Here is a 23554-nt window from a genome sequence, read left to right as displayed (position 1 = left end):
AACTTGCTTGTGTACATCATAAGGCATTGTGTATTGATAGCTTTGCAGGGTGTACTGGCACCTACTCTAGTCCTCACCTCAGATCTCCCTGTAAGAATTTGAAAAAAAATGTTTGTTGTTCCAGGCTCTTCGGTGTAACGGGAAACTGTGCCGCCTGTAGTAAGCTCATCCCTGCCTTTGAGATGGTGATGCGGGCCAAGGACAACGTTTACCACCTGGACTGCTTTGCATGTCAGCTTTGTAATCAGAGGTAAGCAGATTTCATTCTGGTGTCTAAAAAATGGCAAACCTCTCTTTGCTAGTTATTTATTTAATAGATGGGAATTATCTGTATTACTTAAAGCAATTAATCTCAGCATTTTTGGTTTTTGCAAACATTCATCGGGTGTCAGAAACAAACCACTGAGGGGGAAAGGTCTTAAAACTATGCTTCTACCTACAGGAAGAGCATCCTATAGCAGGACGTGATAAGAAATGAGGACACTGCTACCAACTTTAGTTTTCTTCTTATTCATTCTTTATTGTTTTTCTGTCCATTTTAAAAAGTAGGTTTAAAATATCCCTAAAATTTACTTTAAAACTTTAAAAGTATCTTTAAAATGTTCTGTCTTTTTAAAAGTAGGCTTAAAGTCTTAACTCGTTTGTTCTGCGAGCCAACACATTTGCGCTGAGGCAAATATACAGGAATTTGTAGGAGGTAGTGTGTCTTCATCTTATTTTTCCTATTTATGGTTGCCCTATCTCTTGATTTCTTAGCATGAATTTTAACCTTGTTTTATATGTACTTTTTAAGTTACTTTAAGTCTCTTTGGGAATGAGGCCAGATATAGCTAATAGTTAAACACTTACCAGCATTGGACAGGCAGCATAGGCACATGGGAAGAGTATTGCACAAGGAATCTAGAAACCTAAATTCTAGGCTGGGCTTTGCCTCCATTTTCGCTCTCTTGACCTCGGTTTTCTCACTTACAACAAAGGGGAGCTGGGTGAGTCATTCTCAGAGAACTCTCTCATCTCAAAGCATTATCACTTTATTCCATTTTTCCTTCTTGAAAGTTATAACTTTTATTGCCAGCGGGAGCTATACACTACTGATACCTGTTTTATGTGACAAATGCAGAGGATATTAGAATATGAAACTGTGGGGCACCTGGGTGGCACAGCGGTTAAGCATCTGCCTTCGGCTCAGGGCGTGATCCCGGCATTATGGGATCGAGCCCCACATCAGGCTCCTCCGCTATGAGCCTGCTTCTTCCTCTCCCACTCCCCCTGCTTGTGTTCCCTCTCTTGCTGGCTGTCTCTATCTCTGTCAAATAAATAAATAAAATCTTTAAAAAAAAAAAAGAATATGAAACTGTACCTATCATTAAAATACATTTAAAAAATTAGTACACTTGATGGATGTTGATGAAAATATATTCAGCGTGAGTGTGACAACACCTGGACGTACTATATAACCAGGACATATTCGTTGCATCAAGTTCTCAGTTACTGTAATTTGCTCTGCTTTACTATTCAATGCAGCATCTTCTAATGAGGCACTGTATAGAGTAGTAGAGAGAACATGATTTTTATAGGGAGAACTGGATTCAAATTCCAGCCCCATCATGACATCCTGAGTCTATTACTTAATCTCTGAGATTGGTTTCCACCCCCTGACAATGGAGACACTAATACCTATGTTACAGATTTTGAAAATAAAATAATTTATATTAAATACCAGAAGCACAATTGGTTCTAAAAAATTAATTCTTTTATCTTGATATTTATAATTTACTTTTACCAAGTAATATTCCACTAACTTGGTTTTTACACGAGATATATATATCTCAAAAAAAAAAAAAAGATAATCTCAATAATATGTCCTGTTAAATGGAGATGTTCAGAGTAGTACCCAGTATACCTTGCAATATCTAATTTATCCAGGAAATAATTCAAGAAGTCATCTTACAACACCTTGAGTGTTCCCAACAAACTTTTGGAATCAAAGCAGGTTAATACAGTTGATGGTGACATTGAGCCAAAAATAAATTGGCAAGTATGTGTGTAAAGACACAGACACATGAACATAAGTATCTACACATTCATACAGACATTCATATGCATGTGTACATGTATATGTATATATTTTAAAGATGTATTAGTAGTAAATTTGGAATATTCTGTTGACTTGTCATATTGATCCACTAACAGCGTCCACTCACAATACAGTTATCTTTATGCAATAATAACACTTACTGCTTTTCTACTTATAAAAGGTTACGTATTCATAGTAGAATTTTTGGAAAATAGAAAGGGATAAGGAATCATATTGTCCCATGTCTCACGATTCTAAAAGAAGGCATTTTAATATTTTGGTGTCTAGCTAGCCATATGTTTTCTTATGCGTGTATGATGAATGATATATAGCATATATTTTATAATACATTTGAGCAGCTTAAAGAAAAAGAAACAGGGAAGAATCCTAATGTTTGATATTTGGACTTTTTCATTTATAATAGTATGCTTTTCAAATTCTTATAAGGTATCTTAAGTCTTATGTTTCGTTTTATGAGTAGAGCTTCATATGTTAAATCAGTCTTCTATCATCAGATGTATAGGCTATTTCTTCAACTTTTTATATTATCGATATTATCAACATAATATTGTAAACATGATATTGATAAACAAACAATATTCAAGCCTGTGTCAGGATAAATCCACAGGAGTACAGTTAACTGGACAAAACATATAACTGTTTAAAGGCTTATGTTATATATTGTTAAAATGCTCTCCCGAACAGTTATACCAATTATTCTCACACCAGAAATGTAACAGCTATGTATTCCTTTACATTCACTCTAACACTGGGAATTATTATTTAAAAAGAAATCCTTGTCACCCTGAGGGATGAAAGATGGTGTCCCATTATAATTTTTAATTAGTATTTATTTGATTTCTAGTGGCCCTTTGATATTTCTTCTTTTGGGGAACAGTCTATTTATGCCCTTTGTCCATTTTTCCATTAGGGCAGGCTCCCCTATTTTATCCGTGTTCTACACAGAAAATTAAAACATCATTCAAGTGCTAAACCCAGCCTAAATTCTATTATGATGCAAAGTAATTGTAGGTTGTTAATGCTATTTACAAATCGTATATCAATTTTATTTCACCATTGAAATAAAAAGTTGCATTCACAATTAAGTCTATCTCCTCAGTAGAACTCAGTCAAGTAAGACAAACACTCCTAAATTTTGACTCTAAAACTGTTCACATTCTTACTGCTGCAAAATACTATTCTAGTATCATTATTAAAGTACCTAATATATTTCTGTGTTCGCTTCATTTATTACATGCCATAATGGGACTGCATATCTTTAGTGCTGGTTATGCACAATTAGCACTTAGTTATTGTCTTGTCACTTGAGCCCCTACAAGACAAACTTCTTTAATGCAAGAAGTCAGCTAATCTTCATCAGTCAAGCAAAGCAGACAAATTTTGTTACTCTGAATGCAGAAGGGTTTCAACATAGGAGATTTTCTTTTTACTTTGACATTTGCTGGGGAAATCCTCTCCAATAAAGCCATATGCCACATGAGCCTATACTTTCAGTAGCCAAATCATTATTGTAGCATTGCACCTTTTCAAGTGAAACACAAAGCAAATAGGTAATTTATAGGCACTTTCCCTTAAGCAAACTTTATTGACATCTGAGATTGTGGTATTATAAATGCTTATGAATTTTATTTAGCAGTCATTTCATCTTAACTTTTAAATCAAAAGATCATTCAGATCGAAAGCATTTCTGAATGTTTCAAAAGTGGTAGTAAAAATAACTTTTCGGGACTGGTTGTTTCTTGTATATACCCTCTCCGCTCTTTTTAGAGGGTATGGCTAAAGATGTGAATCCTGAATTAAACATCTAAGGTTATTTTTCTCTATTAACAGAAGCGGAGGAATGTTATTTCGAGCATCTTAGATGATAACTTCAATCTCACTCAGAATTGAAGAATTCTGTGTAATAGGTTAATTTCTTAAAGGTGACTAAATCCCCTCCTCCTTAGACAATTCTGTAAAACAAAACGATGGTTTTATAAGAAAAGGAAAGAATATATTTGTTTGTAATGAAGTTGCCGCAAATACATAGAACCGTGTAACACTAAAGAATAAAAGCACTGTGCTAGGCTCTGGAAAGAGAGGTGAAAAAAAACTAGTTTCTCTCTTAGAGATATTCAGAGCTTTGGGAGAGAGACACGACATCAAAGACTCACAGAAGAGTGTAATCGATGCTAAACAGATCTATACTGAGGGAAAGAGAGGTCTGTCCTTCTTGAAGTCTTAGAGAAGCATCAAAGGGTTGATGTGCCGCGTTTTAAAACAGAACTCCCTAGGACTGGTTGGAATGTAGGAATTGTGTCTGGTGGGGGTTGGGGAAGACGAGGAAGCCAAGGAGCAGTGAGAAAAGGGTTTTCCAGACAGATGGAGCATCATGCAAGACATGGAAGTGTGAAAGCATTTAATGTGTGCAGGAAATGAAAAGTAGCTCCGAGTGCTCAGAGATTAGAGAGGGAGGTTGGTAGGGAGGGATGTGGAGAAGGAGGGAATGGCATGAGGATCAGGAGAAAGTAAAATTGTAAAGGTAGGAAGTCAAGGAATGAAAGTCAAAATGAACACAAATTTAAATTTTCTATCTAAAATACCTTTGTTATTTAAGGCTATTCAGTTCTGGAATAAATCTGTCTTAGCCAATATTTACTGACCACCCTACCTCAAGTGGTAGTATAATTTACGGTGGTATTCCGAAGGGTTCAAAAGAAATAGAACTCATGGGCACTTACCTCAGCACCGCAGTCCAGATTGGGAAACTTGTTACCCATCCATGGGAAAATCTGAAATGCCAAAGTAAATGATACGCCAATAAATAAGAGCTTTGGGAAAGATCAGAATGAGTTGGCATGGTCAGGGAATATTGATGGAGGGAATGGAAACCAAAGAATTTTTAGAATTTAAACAGTTGGAAAAAAGGGAGAAATAGTCCTGGTTAAGGAACGGCTTAAGCAAAGGTGAAAAAATTATTATTAACAAATAATGATAGCAGAATTCTTATATAGTGCTGATCAGACAGCAGACACTGTTCTGTTTTACATGTGCTCATTTAATCTCAATATAATGTGATCCTATTATTACCCTCATTTTACAGATGAAGTAACTGACGTATAGAAAATTTAAGTAACTTGCCCCAGAAAACAATGATAAAAAATGGTAGACTCAAAATGTGAAACCAGACAGTCTGGTTTCGACTCAGAGCTCATATGAGGGCCCCGGACTCTTTCATGAGGGGTATTTTATTTTCTGACTGCGTAGACATAATGGGAATAGATATGATGAAGTTAAAGCAAGGTAGACTTTGAATAATTTATCACAGGATTCGGGATGTGGGTAGTGTAAGTTGGCACAGAAAGGTGACCAGGAATGAAGTATGTCATGACAACTGGACAGTGTTTGGGAGAAGAGTGTAAATTTGTTCACAGTGTATAGTGGTGGGACGATGGGGATATAATCAGTACCACTTACTGAAAACAAAATACAGCATTGAAATCTCCATCTTTAGTAACTGAGGATGCTACATAGAAAATAGAGACATTTGAAATATGGACTGGATCTCCCCCCTCCCCCCCCCCCGCAACCCTTTTTAAAGTATTGTGGAGTTGGGAACTAATTATAATTGATAGCCACTGACTTCAGGGAAATAAGATGACTAAGTTAACATTTTCATTCTTAGAAAGGGTGTGAAAGGAGGTTACAAATGGAAGCTTCTTTGCAGAGGCTGTTCATAACCTATTTAAAACTACTCTAAGCCCCATATTTTATAAGGGTGATTTATTAATTATATTTACTTTCTGTACTTCTGAAGTTTTTAAGACTGTATGAGTGCAATTAGAATCAGTCCAAAATATCTGGAAATTAAATCTATTATTATTAAAACAGCAAGCTTAAATGACTGAGTAATCTAATTGGGTATCTTTATATTCCTTAACATACTTTTTTTTTTAATGAAGGCAAAATTAATTGAACTGACTACATCACAAGCAATTAGGATTAGATTACAAGGAAGATTATCACTTATTTTCAGGAATTTCAGCCTGACCTATTAATATACTTACAGTATCCTCTGGCCATCACTGCTTCTGTAATATTTTTTCGGCCAATGCTAAATCTCATAGGAACTCATAACGTTAGAAATTAGCCTTTCTCACAAGATCAGTTATCGATTATTTTGTTAAACATCTAATATCTGCATTGCTGTTTCTCCAATTTCCTCATGTTTATATATGGAACATTTTAAAGGAGTACACCGATCCAGGGGCACCTTAGTGGTGCAGTCGGTTAAGTGTCCAGCTCTTGGTTTCAGCTCAGGTCATGAGATGGAGCCCGGCACTGGGCTCCGTGCTCAGCTTGGAGTCTGCTTGGGTTTCTCTCTTCCCTCTCCCTCTGCCTCTCCCCCTGCATTCTCTCTCTCTCTCTTTCAAATATATAAATAAATAAATAAATAAATAAATAAATAAATAAATAGTTTAAAAAAGGAGTATACCAATCCTAATCACAAAGCAGTTATAATCTGCTTTAATCATAGCTTTCAAAACTGTTTTAAGTTATATGCATGTGACATTTCTCACCCACATGTTCTGTTTTGACTTTTCAGTATAAATTGAAATGCACATAAAATGTACTTTGTCCAGTTGACAACATTAGCAACAAAATATTTTAGGTAGGACTATTTTAGATGTATCCCATTTATATTACCAACATCTCATTGAATGGTAGGTAGACTTTTTTTTAAAGTGACGCAAAGGAATATTAACAATACAAAAAACCTGTCTTAACTTCACAGCCTTATGCTTTATTGCTTCCACACAAAGCATGGGTCTTGAGCCCAAAGAGACCAGAGTCCCTTTCCTTCCTCTATCATACACGTTCTAACTATGGAGCCTTGGCAGGTTTCTTAAAATTCTGGGAGGAAGCCTGAGGTTTTCCATCTGAAAAAGGCAGTAGTAATATTTACTTTCTCAGCTGAACATAAGGAATAAAAGCAATCACGCGTACGCGTGCTTAGCGCTAGCACGTGGTAAGTGCTTTATAGAAGGTGGTGGTTTTAATTACCTACACTCCAAACACTGAAGTAAGGCTTTATGTACTTCATTTCTACTCTTTACCACACACTTTAAAAAGTCCCTTATATTAAAGATAAGAAAAACGAAGTTTCGTCTTCAATATCCTAAGTGGAAGGTTGGGATTTGACCTCTATTTGTTGCATTATACCTCTCTGCCTCTGATAAATTTCTTATTTTAACATCCCTACAATTCAGAAATGTAGCTGTTTTATCTTACCCACACAGAGTTGACTCAGAGTATGAAATGAACCCTATAACTTGCATTGGGTAGCATCAGGGCTCAGGACGAGGTCCCCAGGCTCTTGGTTCAATGATTTTCTCATGATAATTACACTGAATTTATTAATCTACAAACAAAAATTATCTGAATTTCAAGGCTTTTGAAAGTAAAAATGATATAACTTCACATGACCAAAAAATGTTTTTATTTGGGGTGCCAGACTGGCTCAGTTGGTAGAGCATGTGACTATCTGGGTTGTGAGTTCAAGCCCCAAGTAGAGCATATTTAAAAAAAAAAAAATTTTTTTTGATACTGCATAGAATTTGGGGGCTTGTTAGAAAATTGAAGCAAAATTTTAGTCAATATGGAGTTGAAAGAGTATTTCTAATTCAGTTGGTTTTTAGGGGAAAAAAAGAATTCAGTAATATTACCTGGAACACAAGAGTATTTGTTGAATTTCTTTTTATGTGCTATTTTATCATTAGCTTATTAGTTCAAATTAATTTAAACGGTAATATAAATTGAAAGTTTTGAACAGTAATCAGATATATCCTATATGCTATTTTATGCAATCTCACATAAAAGGTAAGTATCTAATTGGCTACTTAGGTCTGTCCAACAGAAGAAATATTTCCTTTTATTTAACGTATCTTAATGATCAGGGTAATCTACAAAACCTCGTTTACTCACACACCACTTTTTAAGCACAATATTTAAAGTTTATAGTTTACAACTAATAAAAAGAAGGTATACTTAAGGTTCAAACTTGAACGTTCATTCTGTCCAATAGCCTTGACCGCAAACTCCAGGATTTCAAGATCAGCGCTTAGTCTGTACTTTCAATCAACATCATCAGCAGGCAGTAATCCCGGGGAAAAAAAGTAAATTCCACAAATAAACAGACCAATCTTCCTTTAAGAGGAAAGTTAATTCTTTTCAATCTACTTTTTTTATTACACTATTTTCCCCCTCTATCTACTTAGCTAGAATAAGGATAAATTTCCAAAGCTACCCAGTTGGAAAATAAATAGGTTCACTGTTTGTCTAGCATTCCAGTCTTTGCAAATGTAAATCAGTCCAACTGCTCCTCATTTAAACCTTCAACTTCACAAAACATTAAAGGGTTGCTTTTACTACACAATTTAATCTATCCACTAAGATTTCTGCTTGAACATCATTCGAAATTGACTATCTGATAAAGAGAGACCACTATCAAAGGTCAGTGAGGTCAACTTGTATAATTACAAGTAGTTTTACTGGGTCAACTCTACTAGACACTGCTGTTTGAAGGTTAAATTGTTACAATTAAAAATATATACAGATCTCCCCAGAGTTACTTTATTGTTAAATGTACTGGAAACAGCACGAGCATTTATTTCTGACCTTAATTGTGTCCAGAGTGTCACCGCTGGGAAATTATACAAAAAGAGCACTTATTAAAAACACTACAATCTTGCACATTAAACAATGCTTTATAGAATAAAATACATAATTAGCTACTGGAAACTAGTTTATTTATCACATCAATATTAAGAAGTTCATTCAGGTTACTCCCTTTCGTTTAATTGGGAGAGCGCTAAGAAATGACATTTAATATTTCATAGTTGGTGAACTTCCCACAAAGGAATATGGCCCAGCATCAGAGTCTGATGCTAAAACAACTTTTCCTCAGAACAATCACTTCCAGATTACTAGAATTTAATCACATTTTAATAACAGAGAGTAAAAGGAAGCTTTAAATGGGAAGCTTTAAAATGGGCCACTTTCTAAATTTTTGATACATTTTAATGCCTCTTACTTTTTTATAATAAAGTGAATAAATGGCCAATGGTGAAATCTTCTATAATCACTACAGGGAAATACTATTATCATTCTTTCTTTTATTTTGACGACTGTAAGTATAGACCAATTTTTTTTTTCTTTCCAAAGTGGTGATAAAAATCACCTCTGCCGCCCAAGGTGTTTTCCTCGATTTTCCTAAGCTTTTTATATATAAATGTAGGATTTCAAATTCTGTGTGCAGTGTTTCATTAAATGACATACGTGGTTTAATTTCGACAATAAAGGCAACTTTCTAAACCAAGCTTTCAAATTCAGGGAATTACTGTGTGACATTATTACAAGGAAAAGAAATCTCCAAATCTATAGATTGGAGTGAAATGATCTTAACACATTTTATTTTTTAAAATATTTTCAGATTTTGCGTTGGAGACAAATTTTTCCTAAAGAATAACATGATCCTTTGCCAGACGGACTACGAAGAAGGTTTAATGAAAGAAGGTTATGCACCCCAGGTTCGCTGATCTATCAACATCACCCCATTAAGAATACAAAGCACTACATTCTTTTATCTTTTTTGCTCCACGTGTATATGAGAATTGACACAGGAACCTACTGAATAGCGTAGATCTAGGAAAGCAGGATGGTTATATGGAATAAGAGGCGGACTGCATCTGTATGTAGTGAAATTGCCCCAGTTCAGAGTTGAATGTTTATTATTAAAGAAAAAAGTAATGTACATATTGCTGGATTTTTTTGCTTGCTACTCGTTTTTGTGTCACTTGGCATGAGATGTTTATTTTCGACTATTGTATATAATGTATTGTAATATTTGAAGCACAAATGTAATACAGTTTTATTGTGTTACCATTTGTGTTCTGTTTGCTTCTTTGTATTGTTGCATTTAGTACAATCAGTGTTTAAACTTACTGTATATTTATGCTTTCTGTATCTACCAGCTATTTTAAATGAGCTGTAACTTTCTAGTAAAGAATTGAAGAGCAAATCTCACTAATGATACACATATAGATAAAGCAAGTCTATCAACATTAAAATACTAAGGAAAAAAAAAAGAAATGAAGACACACACAAAGCATTTTAGCAACATCCACTGTTATTGCCGCTATGATTTAGTCTATCAGTGTTCTCATTATAACCCCCGATTTTCAGGGGGTTAAAGATCAGCTTTAAAAAATGCATAAAAATTTCATCTTAAAGCACTTTCATTTTATACCAACGTGAAAAGTGCCATTTTTAGAATAACTTTAAAGCTTAGCAGTTATCCTTTTAATATCCTTTGTGTGTGTGTGTGTGTGTGTGCTCTTTACCTACACAATGGCTTTGTTTTTTCTTTTTTGGTGTTTTTTTTTTTTTCAGCCACTTACCCCTTGTGTAAACTAGTGCCTTTGGGTATCATGTAAAATTTGTCCAAAGGATTACTTTAGACAAGTGTTACCACAATTATGAGATAATTTTAAAACGATAAATTTCTTGTACAAATTTTGCCCAGATTTCTCCCTAAGAGCTTAGGGTTTAATAACTTCATGGCTTGATAAATTTCTGGCACTGAAAGGATTTGAGTGCAAATCTACTGAACCACGATAATGCACACTGAAGCTATGATGATATTTGAGTAGTGAGCTTACTTTTTTGATCAGAGCAACATAGTGCTTACAGAATCTTCTAGAAGAAGAGAAACAAAGGGATTGTCAAAGAACTGAGAACTGGTGATTATATATTTTTCTGTATTTACCTGACACTTATTTTAACGTTCAAAAGTGAAGACTTTAAAACTTTGACATGTCTTACTCTTACTGCTTTCTTTAAGTAGTTACCCACTCAGAATATATCACACTTAAGGCTGAAATCTGTCATGCCATTTTTTAAAGGTGAAAAATTATTCCCTTACCAACATGATAGATGAGAAAGAAGAAAGCTTTCTAGAAACAAATTATGGAGACCGGTTATTTCAATTACAATTAAGGAAATAAAAACAAGACTATGATCCCTTCTTCTGGGTTGCTCACACTTTGCTTCTTGGCTTCTGCTCCCTGTAATAGAACTACTTTTCAACAAATCTAATTCGACACGGGCACAATGAAATATTTTGCTAGAGCAAATTTAGTGCTGTGGGTTTTCTTTCTTCTTTTCTTTCTTCTTTCTTTCTTTTTCTTTTTTTGGATCACTTGTATAGGAAACACTATTTCCCAGTGCTATTTGCATACATATTTTGTCCGGCCAATAGACGCATTGCAGATGAAAATTAAATGTGATACCTGAATTCTTGGTTTGGGGCCAAAATATTAGACTGAAAATAATGCTGGTGTGGATTTGTTTTAAAACAAAGCTTTATTATGAACATGCATGTGAATCTGGATATTGCCTCTCATTTTTAAGAAATGGTTCTGTGAAAAGTGAATGATATGTATTTTTACAAATACTTCATGGTTAAGAGTGTTCAAGTCACATGTCCCCCAGATTTGAGATATATCAAAAAAAAAAAAAAAAGAATTTCCAAAATAGCTATTTGGGGCCCACAAAATAACTATTATTTTAGCCTTAGAGTCTTACATTTGTTTCATGATAAGACTTGCATAGCCAAAACCAAAACCCAAACCAAACAAAAGGTGGGGGTGGGGGGCAGAGGATCCGTGAAAAGTGGTTTTTCTCAAGCAGCCCTGCGGGCCCCCATTAAGAGGTGTTGGGAATTCGTGTGGATGTCAAATTGTAATTGCCAGTATCTTTTTCAAATAATCATTTTTAGATTTAAATGGTTTTGCATATGTTTATCAATATGTCAAAATACTTGTAAATTGGGAACAAACTTCTCTTAGCTCCTGGAAACTGTTCAATTATCCTTGCCACCCAAAGACCAAACAAGTTTTACTGCCTTTTCTTTTCCCAAATCCTCCAGGAATTAATTCTTATGTTTTTTACTACAAGCAAAATTACATGGATTAAAGATTAAGGCCTTAATCTCTTTAGATTATCTCTAATCTCCATGAAATTCTGAAACCAGACGGAAATGGGTCATTTTATAGCTAATTGCCCATAGACAGTAGCATTTTTGACCTGAAGTACTAAGCTAATTGTCTTGACTACGCAAAGTCCCTGAATTGTCGTCACCTTTCCTCTTTGTGGTGTGTAGCCCTGACGTCACTTAGCTTGCTGCCCGATGCCTCCAGTAGGACACCTCCAAAGGAGCTTTGATTTCTCAAGCAGTGAAAGCTCCCCTCCTAACACGCATCTCAGAGAGGCTGCCTATGATGAAGGACCAGGCACCTCGTTCCACCAGAGTGCTGGCTGAGTTTAAAAGCTGACCTGTGTTTGTAATTTCACTTTCATCTTGCTTAATAAATACCTGCTGGATTCTTTCATTCATTTTTTTTATATTTGGATTTATGTTATTAATAAAAAGGGGTATTATACTCTTTGATTGAGCTTAATTGGCAAATACTAAGATAATATCTAGAAAGCATACATTGAGTCCGCTTGAAAAAAAGAATAAAGTGTGTAAGGACACTTACTTTCAAAAGGTAAATCATAACACACATAGACAGAGTACCTCAGATGCTTTCTCCAAATGTTATGTTTAAGATCTCCGAGCTAGGTCGTTTATTGTTACTTACTTTTGTGGGGAAAATAAAACTGTCAAAAATGAAGGTAGCAATCGCTGGGTGTAATTTTGTACATTTACACAAATTTCTAGTGATCTTCCTGAAAGCAACTGTGTTGCTGTCATCAGACTCAATTTCAAATTTCCTATTTTCTGTATAATGAATTAAGACAAAACAAAACAAAAAACCTCAACGAAATCCTACATTTTCTGGGAAGAGATGTTGTGCCTGCAATGAAACAGGGTGGTGAAAATTATATCTGTGGTAAAACATACCGTGTACAAGTGGTTTCCTTTTAACTATCACTTAAAGCAAGCTCCTCTCACCATAGACAAACAATTTCATAGAAATGATATAGGCCAAACATGTTTAGCGTTCACTTCCGCAAGTTGCAAAAACAACGTGCATGTTCATTGTAATAGGCCATTAGCACAGAATACAATTTTAGCAAAAGCCTTTTGATTACTACTGTTTCTTAAATACACTATAATAGATATTTCTTAAATGTGGTTTTAATGCAAGTTAAGGCAATAGAGAGCAAACCGTTAATATAGGCATTATTTCAATTGACATTTATTGAGTAGCTACTATGTGACAGGCCTTGCCCTGAGCATTCAGAGAGCCTCCTCCTGGGCTGACTTCGGGTCCTCCAGACGTCAGAACATTTTAGTGCATCTCTGCGCTGGTTTGGACTCATCTCAAACCTACGAATAATGAGCACACAAGAGCGAATACCATCTTCCACCTATTCAGCATGTCATTGGTATGAAGGACCCAGAAAATATCTCAAGTAATCAATGTGTTCAGAGAATTATCTCACACAAATTACTCATTAACTCAATAGCACATAATAAAAAAGAACATCAATTAATTAGTGAGTCACCCTCAGATCACGAAGATTACAATAGAGCTCTGTTGAAATAGCGGTTATAAATGGAGCTGCCTCTCTTTATTCATTGTTTGCAATTGGCCCATTATTTGGCTGAAACCAGTGTCATATTTAACACATGCCTGTAGGTAATTGTGTGATTAGTATCATAAATGAAGAATTCAGAAATTGCATTGCTTATAAGACCTTACAAATGGTCAGAAAAATAAGGGCAACTCTCATTTGTACTATAGCTTCCTCCAAGGCCAAGCTATTAGAAGGACGTTATCTATCTAAAAGGTATACGTTTACATTTAAAAGACTTCCATGCTGAACATTGTAAGGATTAGCTGCTAAAACACTTAACAGTAAAATTTACAATGCTTTAGAATACACATAACTTAATTTCAGTAACTTTTTACAAAGACTAAAATAGGTGTGACCAGTCTTGGAAAAGTTTTGGTGCCCCAAAAGGACATTTTTGCTTTTGGAAGGCCCAGCATGGGGGAGGGTATGTGGAGATTGACAGCAAATAGGGGAAGAGATGAAAAGAAATGCCAAATATTACATACAAAGTCACCAACTAAAGTTTCCCAACTATCTTGGTAAATGCCATTCCAATAAGCTTATAGGATAATTATAACAGTTCCCTTAGGTAAGTAAGAAACATCTGTTGGTAACACATAGCAGGTGTTAACAATTACACATACTGAAATTTTTAAAAACGTATTTAATTAAAAGAATTCTGTTTTCTGAAAAGAAGAATATGTTAAATTCAAAGATACTCCTGTTTTGCGCGTGCAGACCACGTAACACACAAAATTGTAAAGCCCAAATCATCTTGGATCAACTAGGTTTCATGTTTGGTTCAGATCATTGCAATCAAAAGTGAATTGGAATTCACTGCACTTTTTACACAATTGGTATTCTGGGCTGAGGAGATGAATACTCATGAAATTGGTATAGCAGAGTTGATTACAGAATATTTTGGCTTTATGGGCAAGGTGGTTGCCGTTAACTGTACCAAATTTAATGGACACAGCACAAAGACAAATGAGAATTCAGAAAGTAGATTATCCAAATCTTTTTTAACCCTACTTCTGCAGAAGAAGGACCATGTCACCTGACATGGTCCCTTTATAACATGTAACATTATCATATGACCCATCTTCAACAGCTTTTAATAACAGTAAACGTTCACTGAACACTTAGCATCTATCAGGCAGTTTTCCATGCCCAGGTAATTTACACAACACCCTTGTAACATAGGTACAATTACCCCTATTTTTACAGATTTTAAATAAAAGCAGAGAGAGTTTGCTTAACCTGTCCAAGGTCATACAGTTTGTAAATAGATTTAAACATAGGTTTTGTGGCTCTCGGGCTTAACCACTGTACTATATCATCTCTTACATGGTTGTCGTCATTGACGTCATCATCATCATCACCATTATTATTTTTTTCTAGCCAAGAACTGGAAGTTATCTGTGCTCGGTTGAAAACTGCAAATATTTCAGAGTTAATATCATTGTTAAAAGTGAAAATTGGAAATGAGAGTGATCACATTTTCCTAGATGCACCTGCTTGATAGCTCTTTCTTTCTACCACACCATGAAGGAATTTGAGCCACGAAGCTAGGATAGCTAGAAAAGGGGATCCCTAGTATAGGAGGGTCAGGAACAGGAGGTAGTCAACATACACTTGAGAGTAACTCGGAATAGAAAGCTGCCATTTTCTACATCAAGATAAACATGCCATGGGTAGATGAGGCTAGACCAGTCTCAGAGGTCAAGATAATATAAATCAGGATGTTCCCTGTCTTTGATATTTTATAACTTGCTTCCATACAATGATATGGAAACAAAGTCAGAGAGCAGTATGTGTCCAAATAGGCGTTCACTGGTCTAAAATACCTACCCTTATACAAGATGGTGACTCTAGGTCAACTGCCAAATAGTTAAGGAACCCTTTAGTCTTGGAATTATGATGGCAAGCCAGGCCAAAGCCATAGTGAATAAAGCAGTTATCCTAAATATAGACCACAAAATGCGATTATTTACCACCTCAGATTACCGCAGGAAAATTTCCAAGATGCTCTTCCCTCCACTACCTCAACGACTTGCCGCCATCACCACAGCATCACTTCCAGATATTGGGGTCCTTGTGAACCTAAATCATTCCAAATGAAGTCATCTTAAAGGGAAGTTTCACCCCACAAGAGTGTGCCTGTATTTTCAGTATATAATTGTACTTAAACTGAAGGGCTCAGAGTGGTGATAGCCACAGAAGAATGTGGTCAAATGAGACGCATAAATAATGTGCTTGTCCTCAATCTAGAAGGCACAGTGGAATCCCCAGGAATTTTTAGTTGCATGATAGCTTAGGTTAATTACAACATAACTTGCTAAACCATTGCTAAGGACATCAAGTTTTTCACAGTCCAAGTTTGTTGGAGCTGCTAGGTTGTCTGAAAGTTAATCGCAACCTAGAATGCCTATATTCTTCTTAGAGTCTCCTCAATTTACTGTGAATAGTAGCAGGGACTAGAAGACACAGAAATCACATCTGAGGCAGCAATTGGTACATGAGAAGAAAATATGAGAGAAAAACAAAATATGGGAGAAGAAGTTGCCTAGAAAGAGGCAGGTAACTTCATTAAAAAAAAAAAATCGTTGAGCACCGACTACGTGTGTGGCATCGTACTAGGCATTTCTAAATTCTTTCTGCCTGAGAGATTTGGGTGTGTGAAAAATTTGTTCACTGCTCTTTATTCCTTGTTTAATGCCCAATTTATTAAACATACAACTCTAACAAATGCAATTTCTCTAAACATTTGTACACCGTTTAAACAGCTAATAAACCAAAACTTGTAAATTTAATAAATCAGATCCAACCATTTAAACATTGATTAGAATCTTAGTCAAATTTTTCTAAACATTTCAATAAAATCCAATGTAATGAGCCTCAAGTATTTTAAAATGAGACAGAAATTCTCACATCGAGTCAAAACATTTTTTTAAAAGGCTTAAAGCTGTAACAAAATTATTGATTTAAATTAATATTTCTAGGTTTTGTTTCCTATCTTCTTGAGGTTACCTTAATAGTAAGTAATTTCTTTTGAAAAATAGAGGATATTGTCTCAACTCATTGAGGTTACAAGGTCTGTGTTGTTGACTACATGAGCCTTGGATGGGGCATGAAAACGAACAGCTCTGGGGCGCCTGGGTGGCTCAGTCGTTAAGAGTCTGACTTCGGCCCAGGGCGTGATCCCAGGGTCCTGAGATCGAGCCCCGCATCAGGTTCCCTGATCTGCTGGGATCCTGCTTCTTCCTCTCCCACTCCCCCTGCCTGTGTTCCCTCTCTCTGGCTGTCTCTCTCTCTGTCAAATAAATAAATAAAATATTAAAAAAAAAAAAGAAAATGAACAGCTCTGTTCTAAATGATTCAAACTTGAGCCAGTGCTTATCAAATTGGCCAACAATTTAATAATCATGCTTTTCTTGTTTTACATCAGTGGAACTTTTTTTTAAGTCCAAGTATTTCAAATAGATGATAATTTCCTATAACTCAGTGCTTCTCCCCACGTTGATATGTGTTAGCACTATTGGAAACTTGCGTATGCCATTTTATATTCCATTATAAGCTATAGGATCATTTAGAGATTTTTTATCTCCTGAGAAATAAGGAATTGAATCTATTTAGTCAGATTTCCTATTAGGATATTTGGCTAGTCCTCTGTCCTGCATAAATCACTGGATCCTCTTTTGAACTGATTATAATGCATTACCACCTGTGTTGATTAGTATTTTGCATTTTTGGTATGGTTTGATTTATAATTCTCTACATTTAATCTTCTCTACTTAGAAGATAGAGACAAATATAAATTGATACTGTATAAATGCGTATACATTCAGTCGAAGGAACAGGGCAGATATAGCATTATATTTAGCTTTTTTGTATTATAACTCTATGTATAATTTCCTGCATAACTTTTCGCCTTTTGAATTCAGTTGTAAACTCATGGCTTTCATAGAATCAAATGCATTGCAGGTGGATTTAGTAGTAGGTTATATTTCAAGTGTGTGTGTGTGTGTGTGTGTGTGTGTGTGTGTGTGGTTTTTACTATAGGTGTCAATCAAAAAGTTTTCTTTGAAAGACACCACCTTAGAAAACCAGAAAGCCAAAAATAAAGGGCTTTATTAGAGAAAATTCAGAATGCAGTAAGAAAAAGGTGAAGTGTTCCAGAAAGGGGTACTCAACCTGAAAATTACAGGGCCCAAACAACCACAGTAACGGAAATCACTTAGAGAAAGAGTATCAGTACTGTGCCTTAGTTGGACACTGAAAAGAAGAGAATAAAGAAACGGAAGAGTAAGTCAAGAGCTGAGACCATGACTTAGCAACCCATATCGGGAAGGGTTTACCTCACACTTCATAGGGATGTTTGACGAGACCATATTTATGCTACTTCGCTATTACCAGGTTTATGCAGATCTTGATTACTTCTTAGAGAAACATGCTTATTATTTACCTTAAAGCATAGTTTTCTTAGTCCTCATTAACCTTTCATTTCCGTTTCCATTTAAGTGATGTCTTCTGTCAGGGCACGTTAGGAAAGGCTTCACAATAGGCACTTAAATTCAGTCTTAAAGAACCATTGGAAGATGGAAGGAATGTTGATGTTTTTACAGGGATCACTCTTAATTTAATTTAAGTTCACCAAGCAATTAGTTTCATGATGACTCAACCAGCCGACAGGAAATAGAAAGCCAACAAAGATCTTCAAAAAACGTATGGCATAACAAAGGTCGAAGTTCAAGAAGATGGACTCAAACTGACATGTACAAAGTGGGCTAAGGAAGAACACGAGGGGATGTTGACAGTTCAGTCAAGAGGGCCTTGTAAAAATCAGGGAAAGAGATGCGCACCTACACACTATAGTGATTGGAGAAGAAAAGGGGGGGGAAGCAATGGAAAAGATGCAAATTTCACTTGACTAAATGTGAAGAGAACAACGGAAGAGTCAAATGTGACTCTGAGATTTGGCGATTTTTACCCTAAATTACTACAGTTAATGTAGCAAACAGACCTAGAAAAGAGAGAATAAAAAGAAATGCATGCTCTCTGATGGATGCTTGAATGTGAGGAACACTGTATTTCTCAGGAAAGCATAGAGTTCTATTTCTGCCTCAAAAATTCTTTGGGCTTTTAAGGAAAAAAGAAATGTAATACTAGGGGTCAGTGTGGCAGAGCTCGCTAGCTTTCCGCTCAGGATCCGTATTCCCCTCCATTCTTGCTTACAGCATGTGGGGCAGCGCGAGGCAAAGCAAAACGTGCACGTCACAGCTCTTTTGCATCTACGGATGGCCATTTGACACAGTTCCGGACAATGGGATATAAAAATGAGTTGATGGAAGATGTCTGGGCAATGTTCGGCTTTCCTGAGAGTCACTCTACTCCTTCCTCCTTATTGCTTCCTTTGTCTTTCTGCCCGGAACACAAATGAGAGCTAGAAGTGGACCAACTACAGCACAGATGGAGAAGATGAGACTGCAAACTAAGCGTGCCTAGGCCTGATGGAATTGTGGAGCCACCAATGGGGAGCAGATTCGAACAGACTTGAACTTCAACCGTCCTGCTTACTTCTGGACACCTAGTCACTGTGGTTTAGTTACCTCTTGTCACTGCAGCTGGGTTTCTGTTACGTGCAGTCAAAAACAACCCCAAACTGGGGCTCCTGCCTGGGGGGCTTAGTCCGTTGAGCATGCAACTTGATTTTGGCTCTGGTCATGATCTTGGGGCCCTGGGATGGAGCCCTGCATTAGGCTTCCTGCTCCTTGGGGAAGTTGGCTTATCTCCCTCTCCCTATGTCCCTCCCCCTGCTCTCTCTCTCTCTCTCTGTCTCTTTCTCCCAAATAAATAAATAAATAAATAAATAAATAAATCTTTTTTAAAAAAAATCCCTAACTGATACACTTGCTTGCAGAAACTTGGGAAATATAATGATTTCAGCCTCAGCCTGATTCCGAGGAGGGAATTTTGCACTGAGCTTATAAGGCCCAACATTATGATTCCTTCTCCCTCCAGTTCAGGTCCTTCCTGTCACATAAGAACCCATAATCCTCTAACAAGAGAAGCAAGAAGGTAAGTTTTCCAGCGTTTGTGTCTTATTTTCTTTCTGATCTTACCTGAGCCCCAAACTCTACCCTGACTTTTTGACATAAAGTTAGCATTTCCATTAGAATATTACAATGTATCTACTTTTACATACGGTCAGTGGGGAAGGCTGGGTTCTTATTAGATTGTCATAAAATAATATAGGCAGAAGGATGCGGGGAAATAGCAAGATATTTTCAAGTAATTAGTTGGAACCACAGACAAATCCAAAAGAAAGCCATTGTGCAAATGTCAGGCCATTCAAGGTTATTTCACCTTGAGGAGATAATGTCAGATCCCTGCTTTGGATATAAAGGAAGTTTTGAAAGTCTTTCTGCAAGTCCCAAAATCCTGTCTGAAGATCATTCCTGATCTATGAAGTTTTGCTCTTGTCCTCAGAAAAAAGGAAAAACAAAGATAATATTTACATTTATTTTACATAACTATATTTACTCAAAAATAGTTCTTTAATATGATATTTACCTTTCCTACTTTTTGGGGGGCAGACAATTAGCCTTTCCTTTATGAAAACATGGTGGTGATAGGTAATAAGTTTTGTTTTTTATTATCTCAGAGAAATAATCACCCACTTCATCTTGTTTTCCCGATAAAAATTTATGTATATATTTAAATATGAATACACAAATTTGTGAAATCCATTAATTTTGTTTTCTTTGGCTGTGAATCCAAAATCTGGTTTCAACCTTGTGCCCGTCAAATAAAAACTCTCCATTTTATAACTACCTTCCAACCTAATCTTATGCTTCACTCCAAGTGCTATCGATTCCTCTGTCGGCAGAAAAGTTCACTTAATAATCTACTATTTTCCAAGGCATCATCTCAAGAGTACTTCTTTCCATTTCTTTTTCCTTCCTCCCCGTGCTTCCAGGAACACGTATTTAGTACTTTCCACACAGCAATCACTGTCTGAAGTTCGGGAGCAATGTCAGGAGAGGAAAGTGGGGGAGAGGAAAGAGGAAAGAAATGCAAAGGCTCCAAGATTTGCAAGACATACTTTGTTCTCAAGTAGCAGACAGTCCATTGGGGAAGCAAGAGAGAGAGGCCCCATAGCAGTGTGATGTTACTATTAAGGTATGGACAGGAGCTTCTCAGAGCAGAGAAAGGAGGGCCTAATTCTGAGAGTATGAGCTGTAAGTTCTGAGAAAAAGCAGCTGAGTCTTGAGAAGTAGACATGATTCCAGTGGATTAGGGAAAGAAAGGAAAGCTCTTCCAGGCCTGTGCAAAGACCTCCAGGTATGAGAAATTCTGGTGGGTTAAAGGAACTACAATTAGCAGGTAGACGGGTTATAGATTAAAATCCAATGATGAAGGGTCTTGTCCCTGCAGACCAGGGTAGGAGAGTGGTCGCCAAATCTGTAGAGCTTTAAAAATACAGATGTGTATGTGTGTGCGTATAGACAGTTCAACTCAGTAAGTATGTCCTCACGCCCGATGATCTATGCATTTGAAAAACTCCGTAGTAATTTTCAGGATTAATCAGGTATGGATATCCCTGCCACAGAAGATTAGGAGCCTCTGAAGGATTTCAAGGCAGGGGGAGCCATGATCAGATTTACATTTGGGGACATTCAATCTGGTGGTTTGATGAAAACTCCAGCGAAGGCAGCTGAGACCATAGGCTGGGGACCAGCTGATACAGTTAAAAAGAATGTGGATTTAAAAGCAGTAGCGTGGAGCTGGAGAGAAGGTACACTTCAAAACAGTACAGGAGGGCGTGGTAGTTTGTTGGGGAAGAAGATGAGTTTTAGACTCATTGCTTTTGAATTGCCTTGGAGAGGAACTTGGAAATACAAGCATTTATACGTTAAAAGAGAATTCATGATGAGAAACCTGAAGAAATAAAGTTTCACACACCTGGGTGGTAAAGGTAATACCTTGAACTCTTTAAGTTGCATTACTTACACAACCTATTGAAATCAGAAGGCAAATCTTACCTCCTCAAGCGTAAAAATCTCATGTAAAACATTAAATTTAATCTGAAGTTGATGAGATCTACAAGAGTTAATGAATTAAAGAAATGAGAGTGACAGATTGTGTGTTTCCCTACCCCACCGTGTTAATTTGAATTAAGGTGTCATTTCAAGATTGCCTTTCTGGTACCAAAGCAGAAGGCTAACTGGAATTATCAGTTTTTATTCGTCCTATACGATCCCCAGGACTATTCTTTAATGTCTTTACTTCTCTCAAAACCATTTCTTGCACTTGTCCCTCAAAAAAAGCTGTTGGGGCTACAACTAAATAGAATAGATGATTCGGAAGTTTTGGATTTCATTTATACACTTAGTTCTTTCACACGCAGTGAACCACATGAGGTACAATGACAGACGGTAATGTATCAGTGTTACAGATTACTTAGAGCCTTGCTTCAAAGTCACAGTATAAAACTAAATGGATACAACTGGTTTGTAACTCTTCCAGGAAAGTGTCCCCAGACAAGGAAATAGTGTGCTGTATAGATTCTACCCCAGCGAGAGGCACAACTAGTGGATCCCTGGCTTTTAGGTAAGAGCGCACATGTAGGCCAAGTTCCTGACATTCTACCCAGGCTTTAGAAGGAGACCCAAAAAGTCCCGCCAGTGGTTGACAGCCTTCTTCAACCAACATTTCTCCCTTCAAGCCTAAATCCTCTGTGTTGCACTTTCAGCCTTGACCCTTCCCTTCTGCCTTTAGTGGTCATAGATGAAAATGTTTATCAACTATTCCCGGAATAAAAACCTCAACATACTCATAGATCATCTTGAAATCTTTCCTCATCCAGAAGAATCCCCAATCTTTTGACCTTTCCTCAAAGGTCTTCTTTTCCCAAACTTGGATAATCTTGTTGGCTTTCCCCTGAACATTTCTGATGCTTTCACGTATATGTATGTTTGGTTGTGGAACTCAGAGGTGGGCCCCACAGTCTGCCTGGTGTGACATGGATTAAAGGCCATAGTTAATGAGCACCACATCTTACATTGCTGTTTTATGGATGAAGTCAATATCATGCTTCTTTTTTCCTAATGCAAAGGCAACTTTACTCATTCGTGGCCAATTTGCATGATTCCACTATGGACCAGAGGTATTTTCCCAGGCATTGCTGGGAAATTCCCATGATATTTGCATAGTCAAATTTTCTCTGCTTTGTCACAAGTGAACATCTGTGTCCATATCTAAGATGTTAAAATTTGATCCAGCACAATTGGTATGTCTTCTATTCACACTGAGATTCTTTAGAAGTCTTAGTATTTCCCCCAAATTGCTAAATATCCCTATCTTTTCCAGACATGTTTTGTCAGCCAGCTGTGTATTTTAAACACCAAACCCACAGACAACTCTTATGAAAGTCACTTATTAATCGATAACCATCTTTTAGGTATAATTTTCAGTTTTGCATCTACTTGGGGAACTGGAGGTGAGCTAGGAAAAAAATAAGAAGAGTTACGGCAACAGGGGGACCAAAACAAAAGGCAGAGTTTCTTAAATGCTGGAAAATAAGAGAACCAGAAAGGGAATCCATAAGGGAATCAGACCTGAAAGAGACCAGGGGCAGACACTGAGTTCAAGGTCAAAGGTTAGGATCCAGGTGATCGAAGTAAGAACAGTAAGAACACTTAAGGGTACATGGGGTGGGGGAGAGCAGACACAGGGTGATTACCCAAGAACAACTGGTCCCACAAATAATTTAGATTTCCAGTATGAGCAGATCTGGTAGGGTTCAGGGATATGAAAGCCAAATCGTGGAAGGAACCAAGGTGCCCTTCA

At 36.6% G+C, this 23554-nt stretch overlaps 1 protein-coding gene across 2 annotated transcripts in view; it reads left to right on the top strand.

Moving 5' to 3' along the window:
* The window catches only part of LMO3 (LIM domain only 3), a 50355-nt gene extending 40477 nt beyond the window's left edge, over positions 1–9878 (top strand). For both annotated transcript variants that reach the window (XM_008707060.2, XM_040642195.1), the window contains exons 3-4: positions 125–250; positions 9570–9878. In XM_008707060.2, coding sequence (XP_008705282.2) covers positions 125–250; positions 9570–9675 — 232 coding nt within the window. In that variant the 3' untranslated portion in view covers positions 9676–9878. The remainder of the gene's footprint in view (positions 1–124; positions 251–9569) is intronic.
* Positions 9879–23554: the final 13676 nt, after the last annotated feature.

The sequence above is a fragment of the Ursus maritimus genome, unplaced genomic scaffold, assembly GCF_017311325.1.
Source record: "Ursus maritimus isolate PB19 unplaced genomic scaffold, ASM1731132v1 scaffold_26, whole genome shotgun sequence".
Taxonomy (NCBI): Eukaryota; Metazoa; Chordata; class Mammalia; order Carnivora; family Ursidae; genus Ursus; species Ursus maritimus.
The sequence above is the reverse complement of the archived record's forward strand: the minus strand, read 5'-3'. Positions and strand labels throughout refer to the sequence as shown.